We start from the raw sequence: 25082 nt of genomic DNA on the forward strand, positions 1-25082 counted from the left end.
GCGAATTTTTGTATTTTTCGTAAAGATGGGGTTTTACTACGGTGCCCGAACTGGCCTTGAACTCCTGGGCTCGAGTGATCCTCCTGCCTCTGCCTCCCAAAACATTGGGATTATAGGCATGAGCTGCTATATGTGGCTAAAATGAACTTTTATACACTTTTTTTGAGAGTCCAAATTGACACAAACTACTGTTTAATGGTAAGCTGACAATACTTCTCAATTTAAAATGTGTACCTGTTTTGCCCAACAATTCCACTTCTAAGCACCCATTTGAAGAAGAAGATTAGCGTCCCTAAGGATGTCCAGGGTTATAGTAAGATATAAAATAGTGAAGACCTATCAATCAGAGTTAAATACAACTTGATATAGCTATACAATAGAGCAGAGGTTGGCAAACTTTCCTGTAAATGATCAGATGATAAATATTTTGACCTGTGGGCCATATGGTCTCTATCACAACTACTCTGTCACTGTAGTGTGAACGAAACCATAGACAATTTGTAAGCAAATGTGCATGACTGTGCTCCAATAAAACTTCATTTGCCAAAACAAGTGGCCTGTGGGCACAGTTTGCCAGCCCTGAAACAAAGTATAAACAATTACTAAAAGAACAGTTGTAGCTGGGTATGGTGCCTCACGCCTGTCATCCTAGCATTTTGGGAGGCTGAGGTGGGAGGACTGCTTGAAGCCAGGAGCTCATGAAGATCAGTCTGGGCAACAAACCAAGACTCTGTCTCTACCAAAAAAAAAAAAAAAAAAAAAAATTAAAAAGAGAATCCTATAGTTCTATGTTAATTGATAAAGCTCTATAAAATAGATTAGTAAAAAAAGCAGACTATAAAAATATGTATCTTAACAATTAACATAAGATTACATGAGTGTATACACATAAACAGAGTACATATACCCACATAAAGCTATCTGTCAAAAAGGTATCTTTAAAAACATTAAATGAATTATCTCTGAGTAGTGGTAGTACCAGTACTTATACTTCCTTCTTAGTACTTTCCTAGTATATTTGTTTTCTACAATAAGCATAAATAATGTATGTCAAGAATAAACAATCTATTTAATTTGGAAATAGAAGAGTGCTGTCAGTAAAAAAATTCAACAGCAGTTGAGTAGCTATGATACAGACTGCTTGGCTGGCAAAGCCTAAAATATTTTATTTTCTGGCCTTTTACAGAAAAGGTCTATGATCCCCTGATACTTATACAATGTTAGATGAAGTCACTAACATTTAAAAAATCTCCTTAGCTTTCTCCAGGAATCTTGTGGATTAAAAATATACCAAAACTGCCAGGTGCAGTGGCTCACGCCTATATCCCAGCACTTTGGAAGGCCAAGGCGGGCCGATCTCTTGAGGTATGTAAGTGAGTGTGTGTGTGTGTGTGTGTGTGTTTACACTTGTTCACTTCAAGCACAGTGAACAGCGAATGACAAGAAGTTTACAACTGTAAAACTCCTCTTATAATGGCAGCTTCTTGTATTAAGTAAAAGCAGACTTGGGAATGCCCACACAATTCCTCTTACCTTGTGATCACATGGTAGTAATAAATCTTCCCTTCTGGATCTCGGGCTGTCTTCCAGTTGGGAGGTAAGACAATAGTTTTTGGTTTGGGAGGAGAGGGGGGCGGCAGATCCAAGAGATTATTTGTCACAATCATTTCAGACTACAAAGAAAACACATACATTTTTGATCAGTGATCTCTCTCTTAATCTGACTGAATAGGACAAAATAGCCCCCTTAAATATGTAAAAATGTACATGTCCTCTTAAAAAAAAGGATAAAGGACAGGTACATTCTGGAAAATAAGGGGCAGTATATATAAAGAGCTTTACGGAGCTATCATAAATTTGACAGTTGGCTCTAAGTTTACCATCGAAGACATTATATTAAAAAATAGCCAGCCAGGCACGCTGGCTCACTCCTATAATCCCAGCATATTGGGAGGCCAAGGCGGGTGGATCACCTGAGGTCAGGAGTTTGAGACCAGCCTGGCCAACATGGTAAAACCCTGTCTCTACCAAAAATACACAAATTAGCTGGGCATAGTGATGGGCACCTGTAATCCCAGCTACTCGGGAGGCTGAGGCAGGAGAATTGCTTGAACCCGGGAGGTAGAGGTTGCAGTGAGCTGAGATTGTACCACTGCACTCCAGCCTGGGCTCAAAAAAAATTAAAAATAGCCAGCAGTTTATCATTTTTCAATTTTAAAACACCAATTGTAAGGCATACCAACTGCAGGACAGCAATTAGCTAAATGGGCTCCAGACATACATTTACCTTAAAAAACAAAAATAACAACAACAACAAAAACCCAAGAAACCAAAAAAACAAAACCAAAAAACCCTGAGAAGCAAATATGACAGAATGTTAACATTTATCCATTATATTTTTTCTGTATCTGAAACCTCAAAGCTATAAAATATTAGTGCCACATTCTGAAAAACATAAAAATCTCATAATCACTTATGGTCTGATTTTTGTTTCCCTAAAACATGTGTATTGAAGCCCTAATCCTGCTGTCACTGTTATTGGGACACAGAGCCTGTAAAGAGCTAATTAAGATGAATGAAGTCGTAAGAGTGAGAACCTCATCTAATAGGATGGTGTCCTTATTAGAAGAGAAGGTGACACCAGGGGACACTTGCAGAGAAAAGGCCATGTGAACGTACAGCAATAAGGCAGCCATTTGCAAGCCAAGGAGAGTGGCCTCAGGAAAAACCAACCGTGATGACACCTTGATCTTGGACTACCAGTCTGAAGAACTGTGAGGAAATTTCTGTTATTTAATTTACTCAGTCTGTGGTATTTTGTTACAGCAGCCCTAGCAGACTAGCAATCACCATAAGGATTTATATACTTGTTCCTTCTTTTAAGCCTATTAATGAAGATACTTTTTTCAGCTTTAACTTGGCTTGAGTAGTTAAAGAGGAACCTGAAGACCCCAGGCTCAGATAAAATGTTTTCACTTTTAAGCAACCACAGGTCTTCGAGCTTTCTTGCTTTGTGTATACTTTTCTTTATTTCACCTAGCGGGGGTTTTTTGGCACAGCTTAAGTTTCACTTCCTCCATTCCCCTATCCTTTAGCTTATAAAGTGACCTCTTTTCCCCAAGCTTCTGTGTCACTTAACATTCCAAATCATTTATCTCTTAATAGTTTAAGGCAAAAAAGAAAAAAATATACTCCAAACCATTCAGTACTTATTCACAACACAAAACTTTGACTACTTTTAGTGTTATGTGACCATCATCTCTCTCTCTTATTTGGAAGATCAGCTTTTAAAAATACAAATGGAGGCTGAGCATGGTGACTCACGCCTATAATCCCAGCACTTTGGGAGGCCAAGGTGGGCAGATTACGAGGTCAGGAGATGGAGACCATCCTGGCCAACATGGTGAAACCTCGTCTCTACTAAAATACAAAAAAATTAGCCAGGCATGGTGGCGCGCACCTGTAATCCCAGATACTCGGGAGGCTGAGGCAGGAGAATCGCTTGAACCTGGGAGGTGGAGGTTGCAGTGAGCTGAGATTGTGCCATTGCACTCCAGCCTGGGCAACAAGAGCAAAACTCCGTATCAAAAAAAAAAAAATACAAATGGAAACTTATTTATTTTTGTATTAAAAATGCCTAGACATCTGGGTACAGTGGCTCACCTGTAATCACAGCACTTTGGGAGGCAGAGGTGGATGATCATCTGAGGTCAGGAGTTCGAGACCAGCCTGACCAACATGGTGAAAACCTGTCTCTACTAAAAACACAAAAAATTAGCTGGGCATGGTGGCGAATTCCAGCTAACTTGGGAGGTGAGGCAGGAGAATCATTTGAACCCAGGAGGTGGAAGTTGCGGTGAGCTGAGATCACACCACTGTACTCCAGCCTGAGCAACAAGAGTGAAACTCCATCTCAAAAAAACAAAACAAAACTTTTTTTTAAAACATGGTACAACATGTATACTGAAGTATATCACACAATTCTACATGCCTAGTCCATGGTATCTAGTACAGCATCATATTCTAGTACAAGTCAAGCAGCCCTAATACAAATATCCAAAACATTTTGAGTGCTGACATGACACTCAAAGACCATGTTCAAAGGAAATGCTCATTGGAACATTTCAAGTTAGAGATTTTCACATTATGGATGCTCAAAAGGTAAATATAATGCAGATTATTCCAGCATCCATAAAATTCTGAAACATTAAACACCTCTGGTCCCCTGAAGCTCAGATAAGGGATACTCAACCTGTACATGGTAAATACTAATAGACAGTTGATCTAGAAAATTATTACTATGTACAGGTGCAGTGGCTCATGCCTGTAATCCCAGCACTTTGGGAGGCCAAGGCAGGTGGATCATGAGATTAGGAGTTCAAGATCATCTTGGCCAACAGGGTGAAACCCCATCTCTAAAAATACAAAAATTAGCTGCAGGCTGTAGTCCCAGCTTCTCAGAGGGCTGAGGCAGGAGAACAGCTTGAACCTGGGAAGCAGAGGTTACAGTGAGCCAAGATGGTGCCACTGCACTCCAGCCTGGGCGACAGAGACTCCCTCTCAAAAAAAAAGAAAAAGAAGAAGAAGAAGAAGAAGAAAATTACCACTTCAAAAATATAAAAATACAAGGTCAAAGTAAATAACAAATGAAAAGGCTCCTAGGAGCAAAATATATATATTAATACAACTGTAAATTCCGCAGAATTAAAAAAATGTTTTTTTACAGAATGGTTGAGTTCATGCCCTCAGGGTGCTCAGGTAAATTTGGTAGCTATACAAATTTAAAAATGGGACAGGGGCTCACACCTATAATTCCAGCACTTTGGGAGGCCAAGGTGGGTGGATCACCTGAGGTCAGGAGCTTGAGACCAGCCTGGTCAACATGGCAAAACCCTGTCTCTACTAAAAAAAAAAAAAAAAATTAGCTGGGTGTGGTGGTGTACACCTGTAATCCCAGTCACTGGGGAGGCTGAGGGAGGAGAATCGCTTGAACCCAGGAGGTGGAGGTTGCAGTGAGCCAAGATTACACCACTGCTCTCTAGTCTGAGTGAGAGAGTGAGACTCCGTCTCAAAAATAAATAAATAAACAAATCAACACAGAACACATGAAAAAACAAAAACAAAAATAAAACCCAAAACAAAACCAAACCAAAAAGAAAACCTTCTAAAGACAAAGTAGACAGTAAATTAGTTTTAACAACAGAAATATTTCTTACTGGCTGCAAGGGCTGAGGCTGCCCTGGTGCAACTATTGTAGTCACTGCTGCAGCTGGCTGTACCACCACTCCTTGTGGGTGAGCTGTGAAAATCTGTTGCCCCTGGATATACTGAAGACTTGGCTGGGCATAACTCTAAAAGATAAAATGAAGAAATTAATAATTTAAATTTGCCACTTTAATAAAGAAACTGACTTCCAAGTTGGCCATCTTATTTAAAGATATACCCAAAACATTAAAAAAAATTTTTTTGTCTATATATTTGGACATAATGTGTAAAACAATTTTTTGTCTCAAACACCACGGTTTCTTTTTTGACTAACTCCCTATTCATTCACTTACTTTGATTTTACTTTATCACAATAAAAACTTTTTTTTTTTGCTCATAGAAACTTTCCGACTGTTTAGCTTTCAATGACACTGGAATGACACTAAAAACTAAACAGTTGGACAGTCTCTATGAGCAAAAATAATGAAGTCCTGCTCCTGGGATATCCAAGACACAGTGCCACGCTGCTCTTTTCAGGAAGCTTTTTGCTACCAACTTGTAATGACAAACAGATTGTTTGGACCAGAAAAAGTCAAAAGGTATGAATCATAGTAAATAAGATGATCACATTTGTTTGTTTTTTCTAGTCTTCTATGATAAAACTCCTCAGCAGAAAGACAGAAAAATCAATGCATCTGAAATTCTCACCACACACTAACTTATACAGTGCTCTATGATGCAAGAAACCCCTTAACATATAGCATATCATTTAGTGCTGACCACCATCAAAAGCAGATACTGCCCATGCTTGGAGTTTCATAAGAAATAAGTACTATGCTAGGGCTTAAATCCACTCTGTAATTATTTCTCAATCATAGAAAATCTGCTTAAAGAAGAGGCGACAAGAAGACTGAAAAACAGTGTCCTAAGAGCTGATGACTGCTAAGGAATTGAATAGATATGTATCCTGTACTTAAGGACAGATTTTGCTCCTATAGACTGAGATTCTACCAGGTGAAATGATTCAGAAAGCTTAAATGGTAAGTACTCAAAATATCAACTATAATTCCAAATGATACCAGTAAAAACTCAAGTAGTCTGAATAGGCAATGCAGCTACCTGGCAGGTTTCTGGATGAGTAATTTTTGACAGGACACAGGAAAAAGGAAAAGAAGAATACCTAATTTGGTATTCTGGATTAACTTAATCTACTCAGATAATAAATCAGACTCCTGGTAATTAGGAATACAGGTGCATGCCACCACACGGCTAACATTTTTGCATTTTTTGCAGAGATGCGGCTTTGCCATGTTGCCCAGGCTGGTCTCAAACTCTTGGGCTCAAGCAATCCGTCTGCTTCGACCTCCCAAAGTACAAGGATTACAGGTGTGAGCCACCCTGCTCAGCTGCATATAAACATGGTGGGGTAAAGACCATCCCACAGACATCTAGAAGTATAGGTTTAAGAATGTCTGCCCTTTCTAGTGTGAAGATTACAGGTGTGAGATAAACACACCTGTCCAAATATTTTCTTGATATCCTTATTCTTATTCTAAAAGTTTTTTTCCAAATACATATATATATTCTAACTTTTAATTTTTTTTTGTTAAAAACTAAGACACATGGTGGGGGAGGGGTGAAGGAAGGTTAAATAATGGGTACAAACATACAGTTTGACAGAAGAAACAGGACCAAGTATTTGATAGATCAGTAGGTATCTATACAATAATCTTACTGTCTATTTCAGAATAGCTAGAAGAGAATAACTGAACGTTTCTAGCATAAAGAAAAGACAAATATTTAAGGTGATGAATGCCTCAATACACTGATTTCATTTTTACAAATTATATGAATATATTAAATTATCAAATGTACCCTTGAAATATGTATACCTATTATGTATCAATTAAAAAAAAAACTTTAAGACACAAACACACACATCAGCCTAGTCCTACACAGAGTCAGGATCATCAAGGTATCATAAGACCATAGGAATTTAATTTTTCAACTCTATAATAATTTTAATGAGGACCACTGTTGTAAATGCCATCTGTTGTAGACCGTTTAAAACACCATTATGTGGTGTGCATGACTGTATTTATGATAGGTTGAGCATAAACATTTCTGATTTCCCTAAATAGAAATCCTAAATGCTATAAAATCTGAAACTTTTTGAGCGTCCACATGGTGCTCAAAGGAAATACTTGCTGGAATATTTTTGATTTTGCTTAGGGATGCTCAACTGATAACTACATATAATGTAAATATTCCCAAATCTGAAAAAATCCAAAATCCAAAACACTGCTGGTCTCAAGACTTACAGATAAGGAATACTCAACCTATATACATTTTCTGAGACAGAGTCTCGCTCTGTTGCCCAGGCTGAAGTGCAGTGGTGCAATCTCGGCTCATTGTAACCTCTGCTGCCTGGGTTCAAGCAATTATCACACCTCAGTCTCTCGAGTAGCTGAGATTATAGACGTATGCCACCAAGCCCAGCTAATTTTTTGGTATTTTTAGTAGAGATGAGGTTTTACTCTGTTGGCCAGGATGGTTGGTCTCCATCTCCTGACTTCAAGTGATCCCCCCAACTCACCTTCCCAAAATGCTGGGATTATACATGTGAGCCACTGCGCCTGTCTTATTTTCTTATCTCTACTCGTACCATGTGCAAGTGACCATAGTCTCTTACCTTGACTACTATTGGTCTCCCTACATTTTTTATTTTTATTTATTTTTTTGAGATGGAGTTTCACTCTGTTGCCAGGCTGGAGTGCAGCGGCACGATCTCTGCTCACTGCAACCTCTACCTCCCAGGTTCAAGCGATTCTCCTGCCTCAGCCTCCCCCCAAGTAGCTGGGACTACAGGCACGTGCCACCATGCCTGGCTAATTTTTGTATTTTTAGTAGAGATGGGGTTTCGTCATGTTGGTCAGGCTGACCTCGAGATCCGCCTGCCTCAGCCTCCCAAAGTGCTGGGATTACAGGCATGAGCCACCGTGCCTGGCCTATTTTTTTTTTTTTCTCCCTGAGACAAGGTCTCACTTGTTACCCAGGCTGTAATGCAGTGGTGCCATCAAGGCTCACGATAGCCTTGACTTCCTGGGTTCAGGTGATCTTCCTGCCTCAGCCTCCTGAGTAGCTGGGACTACAGGAGTATGCCACCACATCTAACTAATTTTTGTAAAGATTGTGTTTTGTCATGTTACCCAGGCTGATCTCAAACTACCAGGCTCAAGCAATCCTCCTGCCTCAGCCTCCCAAAGTGCTTAGCCTAGATGCCACCATGCCTAGCCAGTCTCCTACTTTTGCCCTTGACTCCTGCAATCTTCTTTGCCCAGAGCAGCCAGTGATCCTCTTAAAATATGTCAGATCATGCTATTCCATTCTAACTGCTCCAGTGGATTTCCATATTACTCAGTCTAACAGCCAAAAATCCTCTAAAAGCCCCCCGAAAGACCCTATTGTAACTTCTTTGACCTCATTTCCTACTACTGGTACCTTCACTTATTTGGAATATAAGGTTCCTTCACCTATTTGGGTTTCATAATTATATCACATATTTTGACTGTGAACATTTAATATTCTGATTTTATAAAACAATAAAAAAGCTAGTTCAAATTCTAATTTTGAAAAAAAAAAAATCACCAGGACAAAACATGTTATTTCTAGAGTGACCAGGAGGAGTTCAGTCATTCAAATCTACAATAGAAAAATGTTAATATTTTGGAGGACAAAATTTTTTTGGCCATCAGTGACAATATGTTCATGAAGAATTTTTTGGACAACATCAGATGTTTAAGTAAGGCTCATAATGCAGACACTAACTAGTATTTGATTCCTATGGAGCAAAGCTGTAGTTTAGAAGACCAGTTCCAAATGTTGGCTGGGAGATACCAATAACAGCAGTATCTACTTATTTTTTTAAAAAGACTTCTAGGCTTTTAACAGAAAGTATTTATTTGGTTTCTATAAACCAATAAGGGAAAGTGATTTGGAGTTTGACTGAAATAATGCAGAAGACATGCACATTTGTGAGACATGTACATATATCATGTGACTGTTAAATAATTCTATTTGTTAAGGAAAAACCTTTATGAGATTTTTTAATATATTTTTTCTGTATCACAGAAAAACATAAATGATTGTTTTTTTGTACCCAGGTTGGAGCTTCAACCTCCTGAATTTAAGCAATCTTCCCACTTCAGCCTTCCCAAATAGCTGGGACCACAGGCATGTGCCACCACACCCGGCTAATTTTGTTTACATTTTATAGAGACGGGTTCTCACTATGTTGCCCAAGCTGGATTCAAACTCCTGGGTTCAAGTGATCTTCCTGGTTCAGCCCCTCAAAGTGCTGGGATTACAGATGTGAGCTACCATGCCTGGCTGAAAAACCTATATGAGATCTAAAGACCCCACTCATTTGAATGACTTAAAATTACACAAATGCAGCCAGGCACGGTGGCTCAAGCCTGTAATCCCCAGCACTTTGGGAGGCCAAGGCAGGTGGATCACCTGAAGTCAGGAATTCGAGACCAGCCTGGCCAACATGGCGAAACCCTGTCTCTACTAAAACTACAAAAAATTAGCCAAGAATGGTGGTACACGCCTATAATCCCAGCTAATAGTGATGCTAAGGCAGGAGAATTGCTTGAACCTGGGAGGCGGAGGTTGCAGTGAACAGACACTATGTCACTGTACTCTAGCATGGGTGATAGAACCAGATTCTGTCTCCAAAAAACATATATATATCTGTACACACACAAATGCTAGTTTCTCAAATATATATCAGCTAGAGATATCTTTAAATTATGACTTTTTTTTTTTTTGAGACAGAGTCTTGCTCTGTTGTCCAGGCTGAAGTGCAATGGTGCAATCTCGGATCACTGCAACTTCTGCTTCCCAGGTTCAAGCAATTCTCCCACCTCAGCCTCCCCAGTAACTAGAATTACAGGCACCCACCATCATGCCCGGCTAATTTTTGTAAAGATGGGGGTCTCACCACGTTGGCCAGGCTGGTCTCGAACTCCTGACCTCAGGTGATCCACCTGCCTTGGCCTCCAAAAGTGCTGGGATTACAGGTGTAAGCCACCATGCCCGGCCTAAAATGTGATTTTTTATGGGAATTAGAAAGCAAATCTGAGAAGGTCCAATACATTATAGAGGGAAGAATACAATTTTTCTGTCACCACTTCTAGAAGAATAAAAAGTCATTACTATTTTATATCTTAATCACTTCACTTTATATTAGGTCAGTGCAAAAGTAATTACAGTTTTCACCACTTTTAATAGCAAATACCACAATTACTTTTGCACCAACCTAAAATGAAAAATTATCAGAGCACTCAAAGTCTTGAGATGCAATTTAGTATAACTTTGTGAGAATAAGTCACTTGTTAATGTCACAAGACCACTATAAATTATATGACCTCTGTTAAAATTGAACTTTTATGTTTAGTATGCAGTTGTATAAAAAAATCAGTCATTGATTATCTAGGTGTGTCGGGGGGTGAGCTACTTGGGAGGCTGAGGCAGGAGAATCGCTTGAATCCGGGAGGTGGAGGTTGCAGTGAGCCGAGATTGCGCCACTGCACTCTAGCCTGGGCAACAGAGCCAGACTCCGCCTCAGAAAAAAAAAAAAAAAATCAGTCACCTTCTAATAACATATTTGCTCCAAATATTAAATATACTGAATATGTATATATAAGTAGACATAAATGTATATTATATCATGTTACATGTTACTTCACCACCAAGGCTAAAATAGCTTGCAAACTCTCAGCAGCCATGTTGTATGGTTAACACTGGGCTTCAACAACCTAGACCTCAAGACTTCATCCTGGAGGTCAGATTTTTTTTTTTTTTGAGACAGAGTCTCACTCTGTTGCCCAGGCTGGAGTACAGTAGTGCGATCTCGGCTTACTGCAACCTCTACCTCTCAGGTTCAAGTGATTCTCCTGCCTTAGCCTCCTGAGTAGCTGGGATTACAGGCGCACACCACCACACCCGGCTATTTTTTTTTGTATTTTTAGTAAAGATGGGGTTTCACCATATTGGTCAGGCTGATCTTGAACTCCTGATTGGAGGTCAGATTTTTAGGGCCAGACACTAGATGGATGAACATGATCAGATGTTATTTCACAGCCCATTAATGTCAATAATCTCCCCTCAGTATTATTAAGGTAACTATTTGTGTAATAACTGTAAGTAACTATCAAGGTATATGGTGCTTTGAATCTATCATTATTAATATCCATTATCTTATCCAAATCAAAACCATCCTGAGGTATTCTGCTCATTTTGTAGATGAGAAAACAAAGATTCAAGAATATAAATGCCTGTTTCTAGGATGCACAGTAAATGATAAAGCAGAACTCAACACACACACACTAACAATACTCTATGCTTCTCATTACCCCAAAGTCCAACATCATCTGATCAACTAATCTCACAGAGAAGAGAATGGAAAGATAGTTGAACCACCACAGCCCATTTACCTACTACTTAAGCACACACAAAGTAGATTAGGGAATCAATAAGTACTTCTTGATAGGGACAGACTGAAAGACTAGAAGCAAGTAAATTGTGATGCTTGGCTCTTTAGGCTAATGAATAAACCCAAGAGAAACTTTTTCCTCATTGAAAAGGAATAAATGGATTTTATTTTATTTATTTATTTTTCTGAGACAGAGTATCGCTCTGTCGCCAGGCTGAAGTGCAGTGGCGCAGTCTCTGCAAATGGCAACCTCTGCCTCCCGCATTCAAGCGATTCTCCTGCCTCAGCCTCCCGAGTAGCTGGAACTACAGGCACGCACCACTACACCCAGCTAATTTTTGTATTTTTAGTAGAGACAGGGTTTCACCATGGTATCCATCTCTTGACCTTGTGACCTGCCCACCTCAGCCTCCTGAAGTGCTGGGATTACAGGTGTGAGCCACTGCACCCGGCCGGATTTTATTTTATAAGAAAAACCAAATGATCAGTGAGCTCTTTACTGAGGAGTCTTGAATGGATACCTTCCATTGTTGTTTCTTAGGCTCTAGTACTAAGATTAAAGATATATTTCAGAAATAGGAATGGGGACAGATATAAACCATTTTTACTGTATCCCTCATACATACTTTAAGGCAAAAACTCAAAACTAATGGCTTGGTCCAAGAAAGAATATGGGTCATACCCAAGTAAGATGACAGTAAAAACAAAAGCAAAAACACCAACATGGACAAAGCAGAGCTCTGACCAGAAAAACAAAAAGAAAGAAAGAAGAAGAAAAAACAAACCAAAAACAAAACCCAAAACATTCTGTAGGAGGCATAATTAAACATACTCTCTCCCCCGACACATACACACACAGAAAATGCATACCCGATGACCAGTAATGCCCATATTCTTATCAGCCTTCTATAACCCTCTAACAGTCATTTTAAACCAAACAGGAAATAAAAAGCAGAAGAAAAACTATAAACATGTTTAATGGAATGCTATTTACAATTATGAAAAATAACTTTCCATTTAAATGACTACCCCCAGGAAAATGGATAATGACTTTATAAGTAAATAGGGCATTATACCCATTAAAACATTTATGTATATGTATGTATACATACATACACACATATAGTATAATAGACAGTAAATAATTTGAAAAAGCAGTTACAAATCATTTTAAGGAATTGAGTCAAATCTCTTTCCCCTACTCTAAAATCCCATCACAGTGGTTCCTTATGACCACTGGCTCCTTTTAAATAAAGTCTGACTTACCATCTTAAAAAAACATTCATTTTAAGTAGGACAACATAAGATTAAAAAAACTTCAAGTCTTCCAGACAAATTTTAAAGGATCATAAAAAATGAAAGTAGTTAATACAGTTAGAGTTTTAGAAGCAGGATGCCTTGTCATGGCCATTTTAACAAATGTTTTGATACAGCTTCATTATGAAAATATGAACAGAAGTAAAAATTACTGTTTAATACTAAGTATTGTGTGCAGAAAACATTGACAGAGTCTTCAACATCCACAATAATTCATTTTTAAGGGACAAAGAGGAGTGATGGGAGAGACACCAAAATGTGGTGATAATGCTTTGAACATTTGTTTTTAAGCTTAAAATGTATTTACTGCTAGCCAGGCACAGTGGTCACACCTATAATCTCACCACTTTGGAAGGGCCAAGGCAGAATTGCTTGAGGCCAGAAGTTTGAGACCAGAGAGAACAACATAGTGAGACCCCACGTCTTAAAAAAATTAGCAGGGTACAGTGATGCACACCTGTTGTCCCAGCTATTCAGGATGTGGGAAGATCACTTGAGCCCAGGAGTTCAAGGCTATAGTGAGCTATGATCCCATCACTACACTCCAGCCTGGATGTCAGGGCAAGACCTAATCTCTTAAAATAAAAAATAAGTTCTACCTTGTATAATTTAAAAAACAACGATGATTTTATTTATTTATTTACTTATTTATTTTTTGAGATGGCATCTCACCCTGTTGCCCAGTGACATAATCTCAGCTCACTGCAACCTCTGCCTGCCAGGTTCAAGCAATTCTCCTGCCTCAGCCTCTCGAGTAGCTGGGATTACAGGCATACGCCACCACGGCTGGCTAATTTTTTGTGTTTTTAAATAGAGACAGGGTTTCATCATGTTGGTCAGGCTGGTTTCGAACTCCTGACTTCAGGTGATTCGCCTGCCTTGGCCTCCCAAAGTGCTGGGATTACAGGTGCGAGCCACCATGCCCGGCCTGACCATGATTTTGGAAAACACAAAAATATTACCATGATGAAGGGTTCTCCCTTGGCAGAAATGGAGTCTTGCTAACAATGATGTAAGTTGGAAAGTGAATCCTCTATATCTAGTTCAGCCTTCAGATGACTGCAGCTGTGGCTAACAGCTTAACTATAACTTCATCAAAAACCCTGAGCCAGATCCACCCTGCTAAGCTGCTTCTGGGTTTCTGACCCATGGAAACTGTGAGATAATAATTACCTATTGTCCTAAGCTACCAAGTTTTCGCAGTATTTCACACAATAAATAACCAATACATATAAAATTGATCAATACATACAGGTGGTCCATGGTAGCACTTCCTCCCTTGTACCAGATTTAACTAACATCCCATGAACAGACCATAAAACAGAAAAGAGAATTTCCAGAATTAGTTACCTGTACAATTGGTGGAGTTGTCTGTGAATAAGGTGATGTCACACCATAGACTGTTGGACATGTCTGTCCTTGATAATATATGGTTGCTTGAGACTGTGCAGGAGAATACTGCTGCTGTACACTGACAGGCTGTTGGTTTGAATCCCAAACACTATAATTCTGTCCCTGAACTGGGCCGGGGGCCGGCACTGGCAAGACAGCAACGCTGGAGTCTTGGTGTACTACACCATCACTCTGGGTCACATACTGGGAACTGGAAACTTCCACAGGAGCTGCCACATGTGGCACCACTGGTACTGGTGGAGGGGCAGAAAGGGGTTCTGTAGAATGTCCCACCAAGGGCTGAGCATGATCATAAGGAGCAGGAGAACACACTGGGTCCATGCTGGGTGTGGGCAGGAGCACCTTTCCAGCATTAGGGTTGCTGGGATCCACATAGGCCTGCATGGGATAACCTGGTGGATAACCAGCAAAGGGATGATGAGGGGCATTATAACCAAGAGAGTCATAGGGCAGTGGTGATGTCATTCCCAGGTTCTGCATCTGTTGCTGTTGTTTCTGAGCTTCCCGCTGAGCCACCTCTTGCTCAAACAACTTCCGGCGTTCCTCTGTAGAAAGTTTATTGCGGTCTTTAATTCGCACTTTCTTTTTAGAAGTTGGTGTATCATATCTAGAAAGAAAACAATAAGGACCACAAAACATTTCTCCCTAAATCACAGACATAATCAAAGCACTAATAAGTATGATGTCACTCATGACTAAACCACTAACCACACCAAACCATATTTGGCACTGGTTTAAAAGTATACTCAAAATGACTGAGCTAGTCTTGCAGCCAACAGAATCCCAAGGAAACTGATGAGATGAAAATAATTTCATCTCCACTCTTAGTTTCTAGAATTTTAAGATTAAAGATAGATATAGCATCCTATTCCATATAGCTGGGAACATTTCTATAATCACAAATTCTAAAATTAAAAGAAAAAACAAAATAAGTATCATAAACCAAGAAATAATCCAGTACTCAATTCAATTTACTGTCCCTAAATTCCACAGTATGGTTAAACAGGAGATTAGATATGAAGAGAAATAGTTGAAAAATAACCTTTTAATTCAAAAGTCCAATGAATTCTAACTAGGAAAAGAAAAAGAAATTCTCATAATAACATACAGTAGAAAGCCATACACAAAGAGAACATCTTAAAAGACCAAGAGAAAAGCCAGATTACTTAAAGAAGGATGAAAATTACACGAAGTCTCACAAAATCAGTTAGGGAAGCCAGAAAATTGAAGAATAAATAGAGTCAGTATGTTGAGAGAAACGATTTCCCCAACAAAACTTCCTTTCAAAAATGAGGGAAAGGCCAGGCGTGCTGAGGTGGGCAGATAACCTGAGGTCAGGAGTTTGAGACCAGCCTGCTTAACATGGTGAAACCCCGTATCTGCTGAAAATACAAAAATTAGCTGGGCATGGTGGTGTGCTACTCAGGAGGCTTAGGCAGGAGAATCGCTTGTACCCGGGAGGCGGAGGTTGCAGTGACCTGAGATCACGCCGCCGCACTCCAGCCTGGACAACAGGGCAAGACTCTGTCTCAAAACGAAAAGGGGCGGGGGGAGGAGGGGAGTATGTTTATGTAAGACTTGTACATAGCAGTAATATTCACAATAGCCAAGTGTCTATGAAATGATGAATTTATAAACTATGGTGCATGAATACAATGGACTACTACTCAGCAATTTAAAAAAACTATTGAGAAACACAATAATATAAATTAATGAATCTAAAATGCAATATTACAAGTGAAATAAGGCAGATTCAAATGCTATATACTATACACCACTTTATAAGTAACATCATGGAGAAGACAACACCAGAAGATCAGAAAGGAGATCAGTGGTTGACAGGAGTTAGGGATGTAGAAGGGACTGACCACAAAGGGGCACACGGAATTTCTGTGTTTTTTTTGAGACAGAGTTTCATTCTTGTCGCCCAGACTGGTAAGCAATGGTGCGATCTCAGCTCACTGCAACCTCCACCTCCCAGGTTCAAGTGCTTCTTCTGCCTTAGCCTCCACAGTAATTGGGATTACAGGTGTGCACCACCACACCTGGCTAATTTTTGTATGTTTAGCAGAGACAGGGTTTCACCATGTTGGCCAGACTGGTCTCGAACTTCTGATCTGAAGTGATCCACCTGTCTCAGCCTCCCAATGTTCTGGGATTACAGGCGTGAGCCACTGCACCTGACTAGAAATTTTACTCTTTTTTTTTTTTTTTTTTTTTTGAGACAGAGTCTCACTTTGTTGTCCAGGCTGGAGTGCAGTGGTGGGATTTCAGCTCACTACAACCTCCGCCTCCTGGGTTCAAGTGGTTCTCCTGCCTCAGCCTCCTCAGTAGCTGGGACTACAGACATGTGCCACCACACCCAGCTAATTTTTGTATCTTTTTTTTTTTAATTTATATTATAATAAATATGGAACGCTTCATGAATTTGCGTGTCATTCTTGTGCAGGGGCCATGCTAACCTTCTCTGTATCGTTCCAATTTTAGTATATGTGCTGCTGAAGCGAGCAATTTTTGTATTCTTAGTAGAGACTGGGTTTCACTATATTGTCCGGGCTGGTCTCAAACTCCTGATGTTGTGATCCATCTGCCTTAGCCTCCCAAAGTGCTGGGATTATAGGTGTGAGCCACCACGCCTGGCTGGAAATTTTTTAAGGTGATGGAAGTGCTCTGTATAATGAATATTATGGTGGTTACAAAACTGTATGCATTTTTTTTTTTTTTTTTTAAGACAGTCTCACCTTGTCGCCCAGGCTGGAGCACATGGCATAATCTCAGCTCACTGCAACCTCTGCCTCCTGGGTTCAAGTGATTCTCATGTCTCAGCTTCTCAAATAGCTGGGATTACAGGTGTGAACCACCATGCCCGGCTAATTTTTTGTATTTTTAATAGAAACAGGGTTTCAACATGTTGGCCTGCTTGGTCTTGAACTCCTGACCTTAGGTGTTCCACCAGCCTCGAGACCCAAGAATTCAAGACCAGTCTGGGCAACATGGCAACACCTCATCTCTAGAAAAACGAACAAACCAAAAACCAAAAAAACTGGGAGTGGTGGCGTTCACTTCCACCTACTAGATGAGAAGGGGGCTGAAGTGGGAGGATTGCCTGAGCCGGAGCAGGTAGAGCAAGGATGCAGTGAGCCATGATCATGCCACTGCACTCCAGCCTGGGCAACAGAGTAAGACCCTGTCTCAAAATAGACCTAGTTAGACAGAGATAGGCATACTCAAAATTTTATCAATGTCAAGTCTCTACAGAATCATCTCTTTGATGGGTAGGGTTCTAAAGAAGCAGATTCTAAAGAAGAATAAAGTCTGAGAAAAGACAAGATTTCCTAGAGGAAAACCAAGAAGTGGGTAGTGATTTGCTACCAAGACCTAATAGAAGTTACAGTCATCATGAGCCCCAGAAAGAGATCTTCCCATATATGAAAATTTGTGGGAGAGGGGCAGCACTGCAGACAAATAAAAAAAGGATGGGTTTTCAAATAAATGGTGCTGGGACAATTGGGTACTTGAGAAAAATAAAACTGAATCCTTCCCTTATAATATAAATAAAAATTAATTCCAAATGGATTAAGGACTTAATTCTCTTAAAAGAAAATAGAAAAGAATAGCACCTCCTCAAGGATAGGGAAGGATTTCTTAAAACACAATAAGCACAAACTATAAGGAAAATATACTATATATGATATATTCAGCTAAACCATAATTAACAAATTCTATGTATCAAAAGTTACAAAGAGTCAAAATACAACCCATAAACTGGGAAAAAATACTTGCAGCAATTATCATGAAGACAAAATTATATTTAGAATATAAAGAACACATAAAGCTAAAAAAGACAAATAATTCAATGAATGATCAACACATAAAAGATACTTCATAGAACAGGAAACAGAAATGGCCAATACAAAGCTATAGTAACCAAAACAACATGGTACTGGCATAAAAACAGACACACAGATCAACAGAACAGAATAGAGAACGCAGATATAAATCCACGCATTTTACAAACCAACTCATTTTCATCAAAGGCCCCAAGAACTTACAGTGGGGAAAGGATAGACTTTTCAATAAATGGTGCTGAGAAAACTGGTTAACTACATACAAAAGAAAGAAATGGCCAATAAATATATGACAAGATGTTCAATCTATTTAGTAATTAGGGAAATGCACATAAAAATCACATTACATACCCAGATAGCCTAAAACTAAAAAATTCTGCCAAATGCAGTATATAAATGCTTTATCTCAATTTTTAAAAGGCAAATTTAATTTAAAAATAACTTGTCTGGGATAAAAGTTTTCTGGCCCCCAGCAAATATATGGTTTGTTTTTCGACCAGCATGTCCAGAGAGCCTCTGACAAATTTATTTATTTTTATTTATTTTCTTTTCTTTCTTTACTTCATAACGGTCTTGGTGTAATCTCTGACTAGATTTATTAAAATCAGCATTTTGATTAGAATGGCACAAGACTCACAAGAAAACAAAGTTCTGGCTTTTAAAGAATCACCATTATCTTTGAAGGCTTATCTCCCACCAACCCCCATTGCATTTGAAAGAATAAATCTTTGGCTCCCAAAATGACATTTAAATATTAATCAAATAGAAACCATTCAACTACCAAAACCTATTAATCTTCACAGCTACTACTACTGTCAACAGAGAATCTGTCTTAAGATTTATCAGTGAAGTTTTATACTCACTCATCAAAAGGCGAATACTAATTCCAAAAGCCAGAAGTATATGACTTGGGGACTTTTTAACTTGCTCAAAACAAAAACAAAAACAACTCACACAGGCCACTTACCTGTCATCTGGCCTTTTTGTTCCCCGCTCATAGGCAGAAGCAGGTGGTGAAAGAGAGCCTCTTCGTTTCCTTTTCTCTTTATTTTGAGTTTGCTTGTCTGGGTCTCTCTCTCTTGACCTATTAGGAGTCTTTGGGGCAGGTGTTTGATCTCTGAAGGCAACAGCATCCCTTCCTCGTTCAGTTACTAAGGAAAAAAGGTTTTTGGATTTTTTTTTTTAAGTTTATTTGGTGAACTTTTCTCCATCATGACAATATATCAACTGTATAATAAAACCTCTATCAAACAAATATGTCTGAACTTCTCCTTTATCTACCCAGTTCTGAATTTGAATGTGATACAAACTTAACAAAAGTCTCTTTCACAAATGCCCTTTTCTCCTCTTCTCCACCAAAGACTCAGCCTAAGGTTTTAACATTTCTATAATAAGTTTTGTGAGCACATGTGTGCAAGATACTCCCATTACATTTACCAAGGTAGTCTGTCAGTTCAAAAATGTAAAAGCTTTCAACTACCCCCTAACTCTTCATATTTATAACCTAAGAAAAGTAGCCTGATGTGCTAAGCATAAAAACCTCAATGAGAAAAGCCATTTTTTTTAAAGTAGGCATGGTGGCTGTAGTCCCTGCTACTTAGGAGGCTAAGGTGGGTGGATCGCTTAAGCCCAGGAGTTCCAGGCAGCAATGAGCTATGATTGCACCTCTATACTCCAGTCTGGCCAAACAAAGCAAGACCCCATCTGTTAAAATTTAAAAAGTGCTTTATTAGGCAACATTTTAACGAACTATAGCTATCCCTCGGTATAAATGGGGAACTGGTTCCAGGAACCCCTTCCCTCCACACCAAAATCTTTGCATACTCAAGCTCCACAATCCACCCCACAAAACCCACATATACAAAAAAGCTGCCCTTCCTAACAGTCTGGTTTCATACCTTATGAATACTAAATTTTCTATGCAGATTTGGTTGAAAAAAAAAATCCACTGCATATGTGGACTTGTGCAGTTCAAACCTGTGTTGTTCAAGAGTCAAAGGTATAACAATAAAAGGAAAGTATCTCAAATACAGGTGATAACTTTGGAAGTCATCGAAGACAGAGAGCTCCATCTTTTTTTTTGAGACAGAGTTTCACTCTTGTTGCCCAGGCTGTAATGCAATGTCCCGATGCAACCTCCACCTCCTGGGTTCAAGCGATTCTCCTGCCTCAGCCTCCTGAATAGCTGGGATTACAGGCATGTGCCACCATGCCCAGCTAATTTTGTATTTTTAGTAGAGATGGAGTTTCTCCACGTTGGCCAGGCTAGTCTCAAACTCCCAACCTCAGGTGATCCGCCCGCCATGGCATCCAAAAGTGCTGGGATTATAGGTACGTGTCACCGCACCCAGACTGAGAGCTACATCTTAAAAAAACATGATGCCAGGCTGGGCATGGTGGCACACACCTGTAGTCCCAGCTATTTGCAAGAGACTAAGGCAAGAGGACTGCTTCAGTCCAGGCATTCCAGACTGCAGTGAACTCTGTTTACACCACTGCACTCCAGTCTGGCAACAGAGCAAGATCCTGTCTCTTACAAACCAACAAACCAAAAAATCAGAATGCCTGCTTCCTATTCAAAGATGGTACTAATAACCTTCTTAATTTACAGTGTCTCTGTTTACCTAGAATGGTTCTTAATCTCACTGAGATTGTGAGATTTGCTTGTGTTGCTAGCGGTTCTTAATTTCATGTACCTGATTCCACTGCAGTGCTCTCAAAAGCTGTCCTAAGTACTACTTTTTACTGATCACACCCTCCTGGTTTCTCATCTCCTTAAGAGGTCTAAATCTCACCACTAAACATTTCAGTATCAAATGACTGGCATAATATGCTGTTGCTTTGTGTATGTTAGTACTGCTCTCTTGTTGAGAATTTCTCTCACAGGACAAGGAAGATTTCTCAATTGACATTTACTGCTTTTTCTTTTTCTCATCTCAGAAAAATGTGCTATCAGTTGTTTTACTCCCTCAGAAACCTAAGTTTCACAAGCTTTTCTCACAGTTCTCCATTTAGACGGCCCAAAGACCCAAAGAACTGCAACATGGTTACTAATCTACAGCCAGGTATAAGCATTTGTCAGTGGGAAGCTAACAGAACTCATTTGTACCACATGCTGGTAGAAAATGCTGTATAATTAAATTAATTGCTCCAGCTGATGAGGTATTAGCACTACATCCTTTTATGAGGTTAGCATTATCCAGTTGCATCTGGATCTACCCACGTCTATCTTGCTCCCCCAGGTTTCTGACTTAGTATACAGTTCCTTAAAGTGGCTATTTCTTCACTATAACCTGATAAAACAAAAAAGGAATCATACCAACAGTTCATATTCTGACTCTGCACCTTAGAATATGTAAAGCGAACAAGTCATTCAATTTATTCAGGCTGATATACTAATATTATAAAAATGAGGGTAAAGTTAGACTATGTATTTCCTTAAGAATTTCACAATCCTTCTGAATTTTAAAGGTTCTAAGCTTTAGTTGTTTGACATTAAGAAGTATAAACTAGGCTTGAATTGTAAGCATTTCCTTATTCTAAAACCTGAGATGGAGATGGAGGGTTCCACATGTGAAAGAGAGACAGGTTGGCAGACAAGGGGCTACTACCTGAAAAGATTATAGTTGTTCATTACAGATCATCCTCTGCATCTCATGGATGCAAAATATTTCTCCACAATATTTTGCAAGTATCTTGCTATACCAGACTAGATATTTGCAAAATATTGTGGAGAAATGCTCACAGATATTTAAACTTTGCTTGTGTTGCTAATAGTTTTGTTTTGTTTTTAGATGGAATCTCGCTCCTGTTGCCCAGGCTAGAGTGTGTCACGATCTCAGCTCACTGCAACCTCCACCTCCCGGGTTCAAGCAATTCTCCTGCCTCAGCTTCTCAAGTAGCTGGGACTACAGGTGCACACCACTACGTGTAGCCCATTTTGTGTGTGTGTGTGTGTGTGTGTGTGTGTGTGTGTGTGTGTGTGTGTGTGTTTATTTTTAGTCGAGATGGGGTTTCACCATGTTGGCCAGGCTGGTCTCTATCTCCTGACCTTGTGATCCACTCACCTTGGCCTCCCAAAGTGCTGGGATTACAGGCATGAGCCACCACACCTGGCCCTGCTAATAGTTTTAATTCAGTGATCGCAGAAAGCGAGCTTCTAATAATCAACCCTATAGTGGTGCCACTGGTTTTGCCAATTACTATTGCCCAGTCCTGCCTTCTTTCTTATGGGAAGAGTTCTTTGCAGCCCTAAGTAGAATGTGTGGCCATGAAGAGACTAAACCAGAATGGAACTAAAAATATTCAAAAGATAAACAATGGTGCAAAAGATATCTCACAGGTCTTTAACTGATAAGACTAAGATTATATAAAACGTTATGCACACCAAAAATAAAAAGTCAAAAAATTATTACACTGGTTTCTTCATTCTATTTATAGTGGGCAAGTGGTGGAAGTACTCATGAAACCAATAACCACTATAAGTGATCCCATTCCTTGAATCTCTGAATAAGTTTGCTGGAGGAAAGGAAGGAAATTCTTAAGGCTGGGCACAGTGGCTTACATCTGAGATCCCAGCACTTTGGGAGGCTGAAACGGGAGGAGCACTTAAGGCCAGGAGTTCAAGTCTAGCCTGGGTAACATAGGGAGACTCTGTCTCTACCAACAAAAATACTAAAAAATTAGCCAGTTGTGATGGCACGCACCTATATGCTCAGCTACTCAAGATGCTGAGGCAAGAGGATGAGCCCAGGAGTTCGAGGCTACAGTGAGAGCTATGTTGGTACCAATGTGCTTCAGCCTACATGACAGAGTAAGACCCTGTCTCTAAAAAGTAAATCAATAAATAAGTTTCTTGGAAATGTAACTAAGTGGTAAAGTCTAGACACCAGACTTCCATGGCCTCCCTGCTATATCCATTCTGAAACAATGATTCTAACCTTTTCAGGGGTGACTGAGAATCTGCTCAAAGTTTTGAACTTGCCTCAGAAAAGTCAATATAGTCAACCCTAAACAACATTGAGTTCAAACTGCATGAAAGTCCACTTATATGTGGATTTTCTTCTACCTGTGCCACCCAAGACAGCAAGACAAAACCTTCCTCTTCCTCCTCAGTCTGCTCAAGATGAAGATAAGGATGAAGACCTTTACGATGATCTATTTCCACTTAATGAAGAATAAATATAGTTTCTCTTGCTTATGATTTTCTTAACATTTTCTCTAGCTTAATTTATTGTAAGAATATAGTATATAATACAAATACATAACATACAAAAATCTGGGGAGTCAAAGTTATGTGGAATTTCGACTGCACGGGGTCAGTATCTATAACCCCTGTGCTGTTCAAGGGTCAACTGTGTACACATAAAATTTTACATGTAAACATCTTTGTTTATTTGTTTTTGGAGACAGGGCCTCTCTCTGTTGCTCAGGCTGAAGTACAGTGGCACAAGCACAGTTCACTGCAACCTTAATCTCCTGGGCTCAGGTGATCCTCCTACCTCAGCCTCCTGGTAATTAGGATTACAGGTGCACATCACCATACTTGGCTAACATTTTTGTATTTTTTGCAGAGATGGGGTTTCGCCATGTTGCCCACGCTGGTCTTGAACTCCTGAGCTCAAACAATCCGCCTGCTTCGACCTCCCAAAGTGCTAGGATTACAGGTGTGAGCCAACCTGCCCAGCTGCATATAAATATCTTGAGGTAAAGACCCTCCCACAGACATCTAGAAGTACAGGTTTTTTTTTGTGTGTGAAGAAAATAAAATTACAATAATAAAAGAAAAAAAAGGCTAAATAAAAAAAAGAAAGAAGGTCTGCTCTAGAAAACAAATAGAAGAAAAGCTAGTAAAGACTGAGTTCAAGGAAAGCAACAACAAAAGCATAAGAGACATTTCCTTTAGCAAAATGTTATTAAGAATAAAAGCGCAAGTTTCCAAATTTTTACACCAAATCTTTCATTTACCCAATTACATAGTCTCCAGTTTCAAAAACAAAAAAAACTCAAGTCCTTATTGGTTACCTCTGCACATACCAAAAATATTTGTAAAGCCATCAACACAGAGTATCTCTGAATACCTACTTGTGTTCTCCTTTTCAGTTTGACTTTTCTTTGGAATTCGATATACTTCCTGCAAAAAAATAAACCAGAAAGAGGGTTATTAGTGTGGGTGGAAATGGTGATTGCTTTGAAACTGATTGTTTTCACATGACAATAAAGAAATGGAAAAGGAACAGGCTGGTATTCAATTATTCTCTAAAATGTGACTTATATTTTGCTTTAAATAAGAATCTATCCTGGCCCCTTAAAAACAACATATAGCACAAATATATATATTTACATCTATCAGGCCTGTATGATCTCACTAGCAAAGTAGCATACTAAATGACTGGGTCATTTCTGGCAAGAATGCATTTCCTGACTTTTTTTTTTTTTTTTTTAATGACAGTGTCTTGCTCTGTCACCCAGTCTCAAGTGCAGTGGTATGATCTTGGCTCACTGCAACCTCTGCCTCCCAGGCTCAAGCAATCCTCCCACCTCAGCCTCCCAAGTAGCCAAGAACACAGCTGCGTGCCACCATGCCCGGCTAATTTTTTCTATTTTTGTAGAGATGGAGTTTCATCACATTGCCCAGGCTGTCTCAAACTCCTGGGGCTCAAACAATCTGCTCAGCTTTCCAAAGTGCTGCGATCACTGGCATGAGCCACCATGCCTAACCAGGTATTCATAATTCTAATGTGCACTTAGCATCTCTACTCATACGAAGAAAAGGTTAGTAACTATCCAATTACATAAAA

At 39.4% G+C, this 25082-nt stretch overlaps 1 protein-coding gene and 1 non-coding gene across 9 annotated transcripts in view; both read right to left on the bottom strand.

Annotated features, from left to right (window-relative positions):
* Positions 1 to 25082, bottom strand: part of SETD2 (SET domain containing 2, histone lysine methyltransferase) — a 144553-nt gene that overhangs the window by 21886 nt on the left and 97585 nt on the right. For 7 of the 8 annotated variants that reach the window (XR_013527270.1, XR_013527269.1, XM_078350658.1 and 4 more), the window contains 5 exons: positions 24367 to 24415; positions 19250 to 19433; positions 14372 to 15041; positions 5217 to 5351; positions 1534 to 1673 (listed from right to left, as the gene is read on the bottom strand). Coding sequence is in view for 5 of the 8 variants with exons in the window: in XM_078350658.1 (XP_078206784.1) it covers positions 1534 to 1673; positions 5217 to 5351; positions 14372 to 15041; positions 19250 to 19433; positions 24367 to 24415 (1178 nt within the window). In the remaining 3 variants the exon portion in view is untranslated. Of the gene's footprint in view, positions 1 to 1533; positions 1674 to 5216; positions 5352 to 14371; positions 15042 to 19249; positions 19434 to 24366; positions 24416 to 25082 lie in introns of those variants that run through there. The other variant, XR_008476716.2, reaches the window with a different exon arrangement.
* On the bottom strand, positions 16839 to 16945 carry LOC118148108 (U6 spliceosomal RNA). The gene has a single exon (XR_004734902.1). It is a non-coding gene; the product is annotated as a U6 spliceosomal RNA (small nuclear RNA).

Source organism: Callithrix jacchus, chromosome 15 (genome assembly GCF_049354715.1).
Source record: "Callithrix jacchus isolate 240 chromosome 15, calJac240_pri, whole genome shotgun sequence".
In the NCBI taxonomy this organism is placed as follows: domain Eukaryota; kingdom Metazoa; phylum Chordata; class Mammalia; order Primates; family Cebidae; genus Callithrix; species Callithrix jacchus.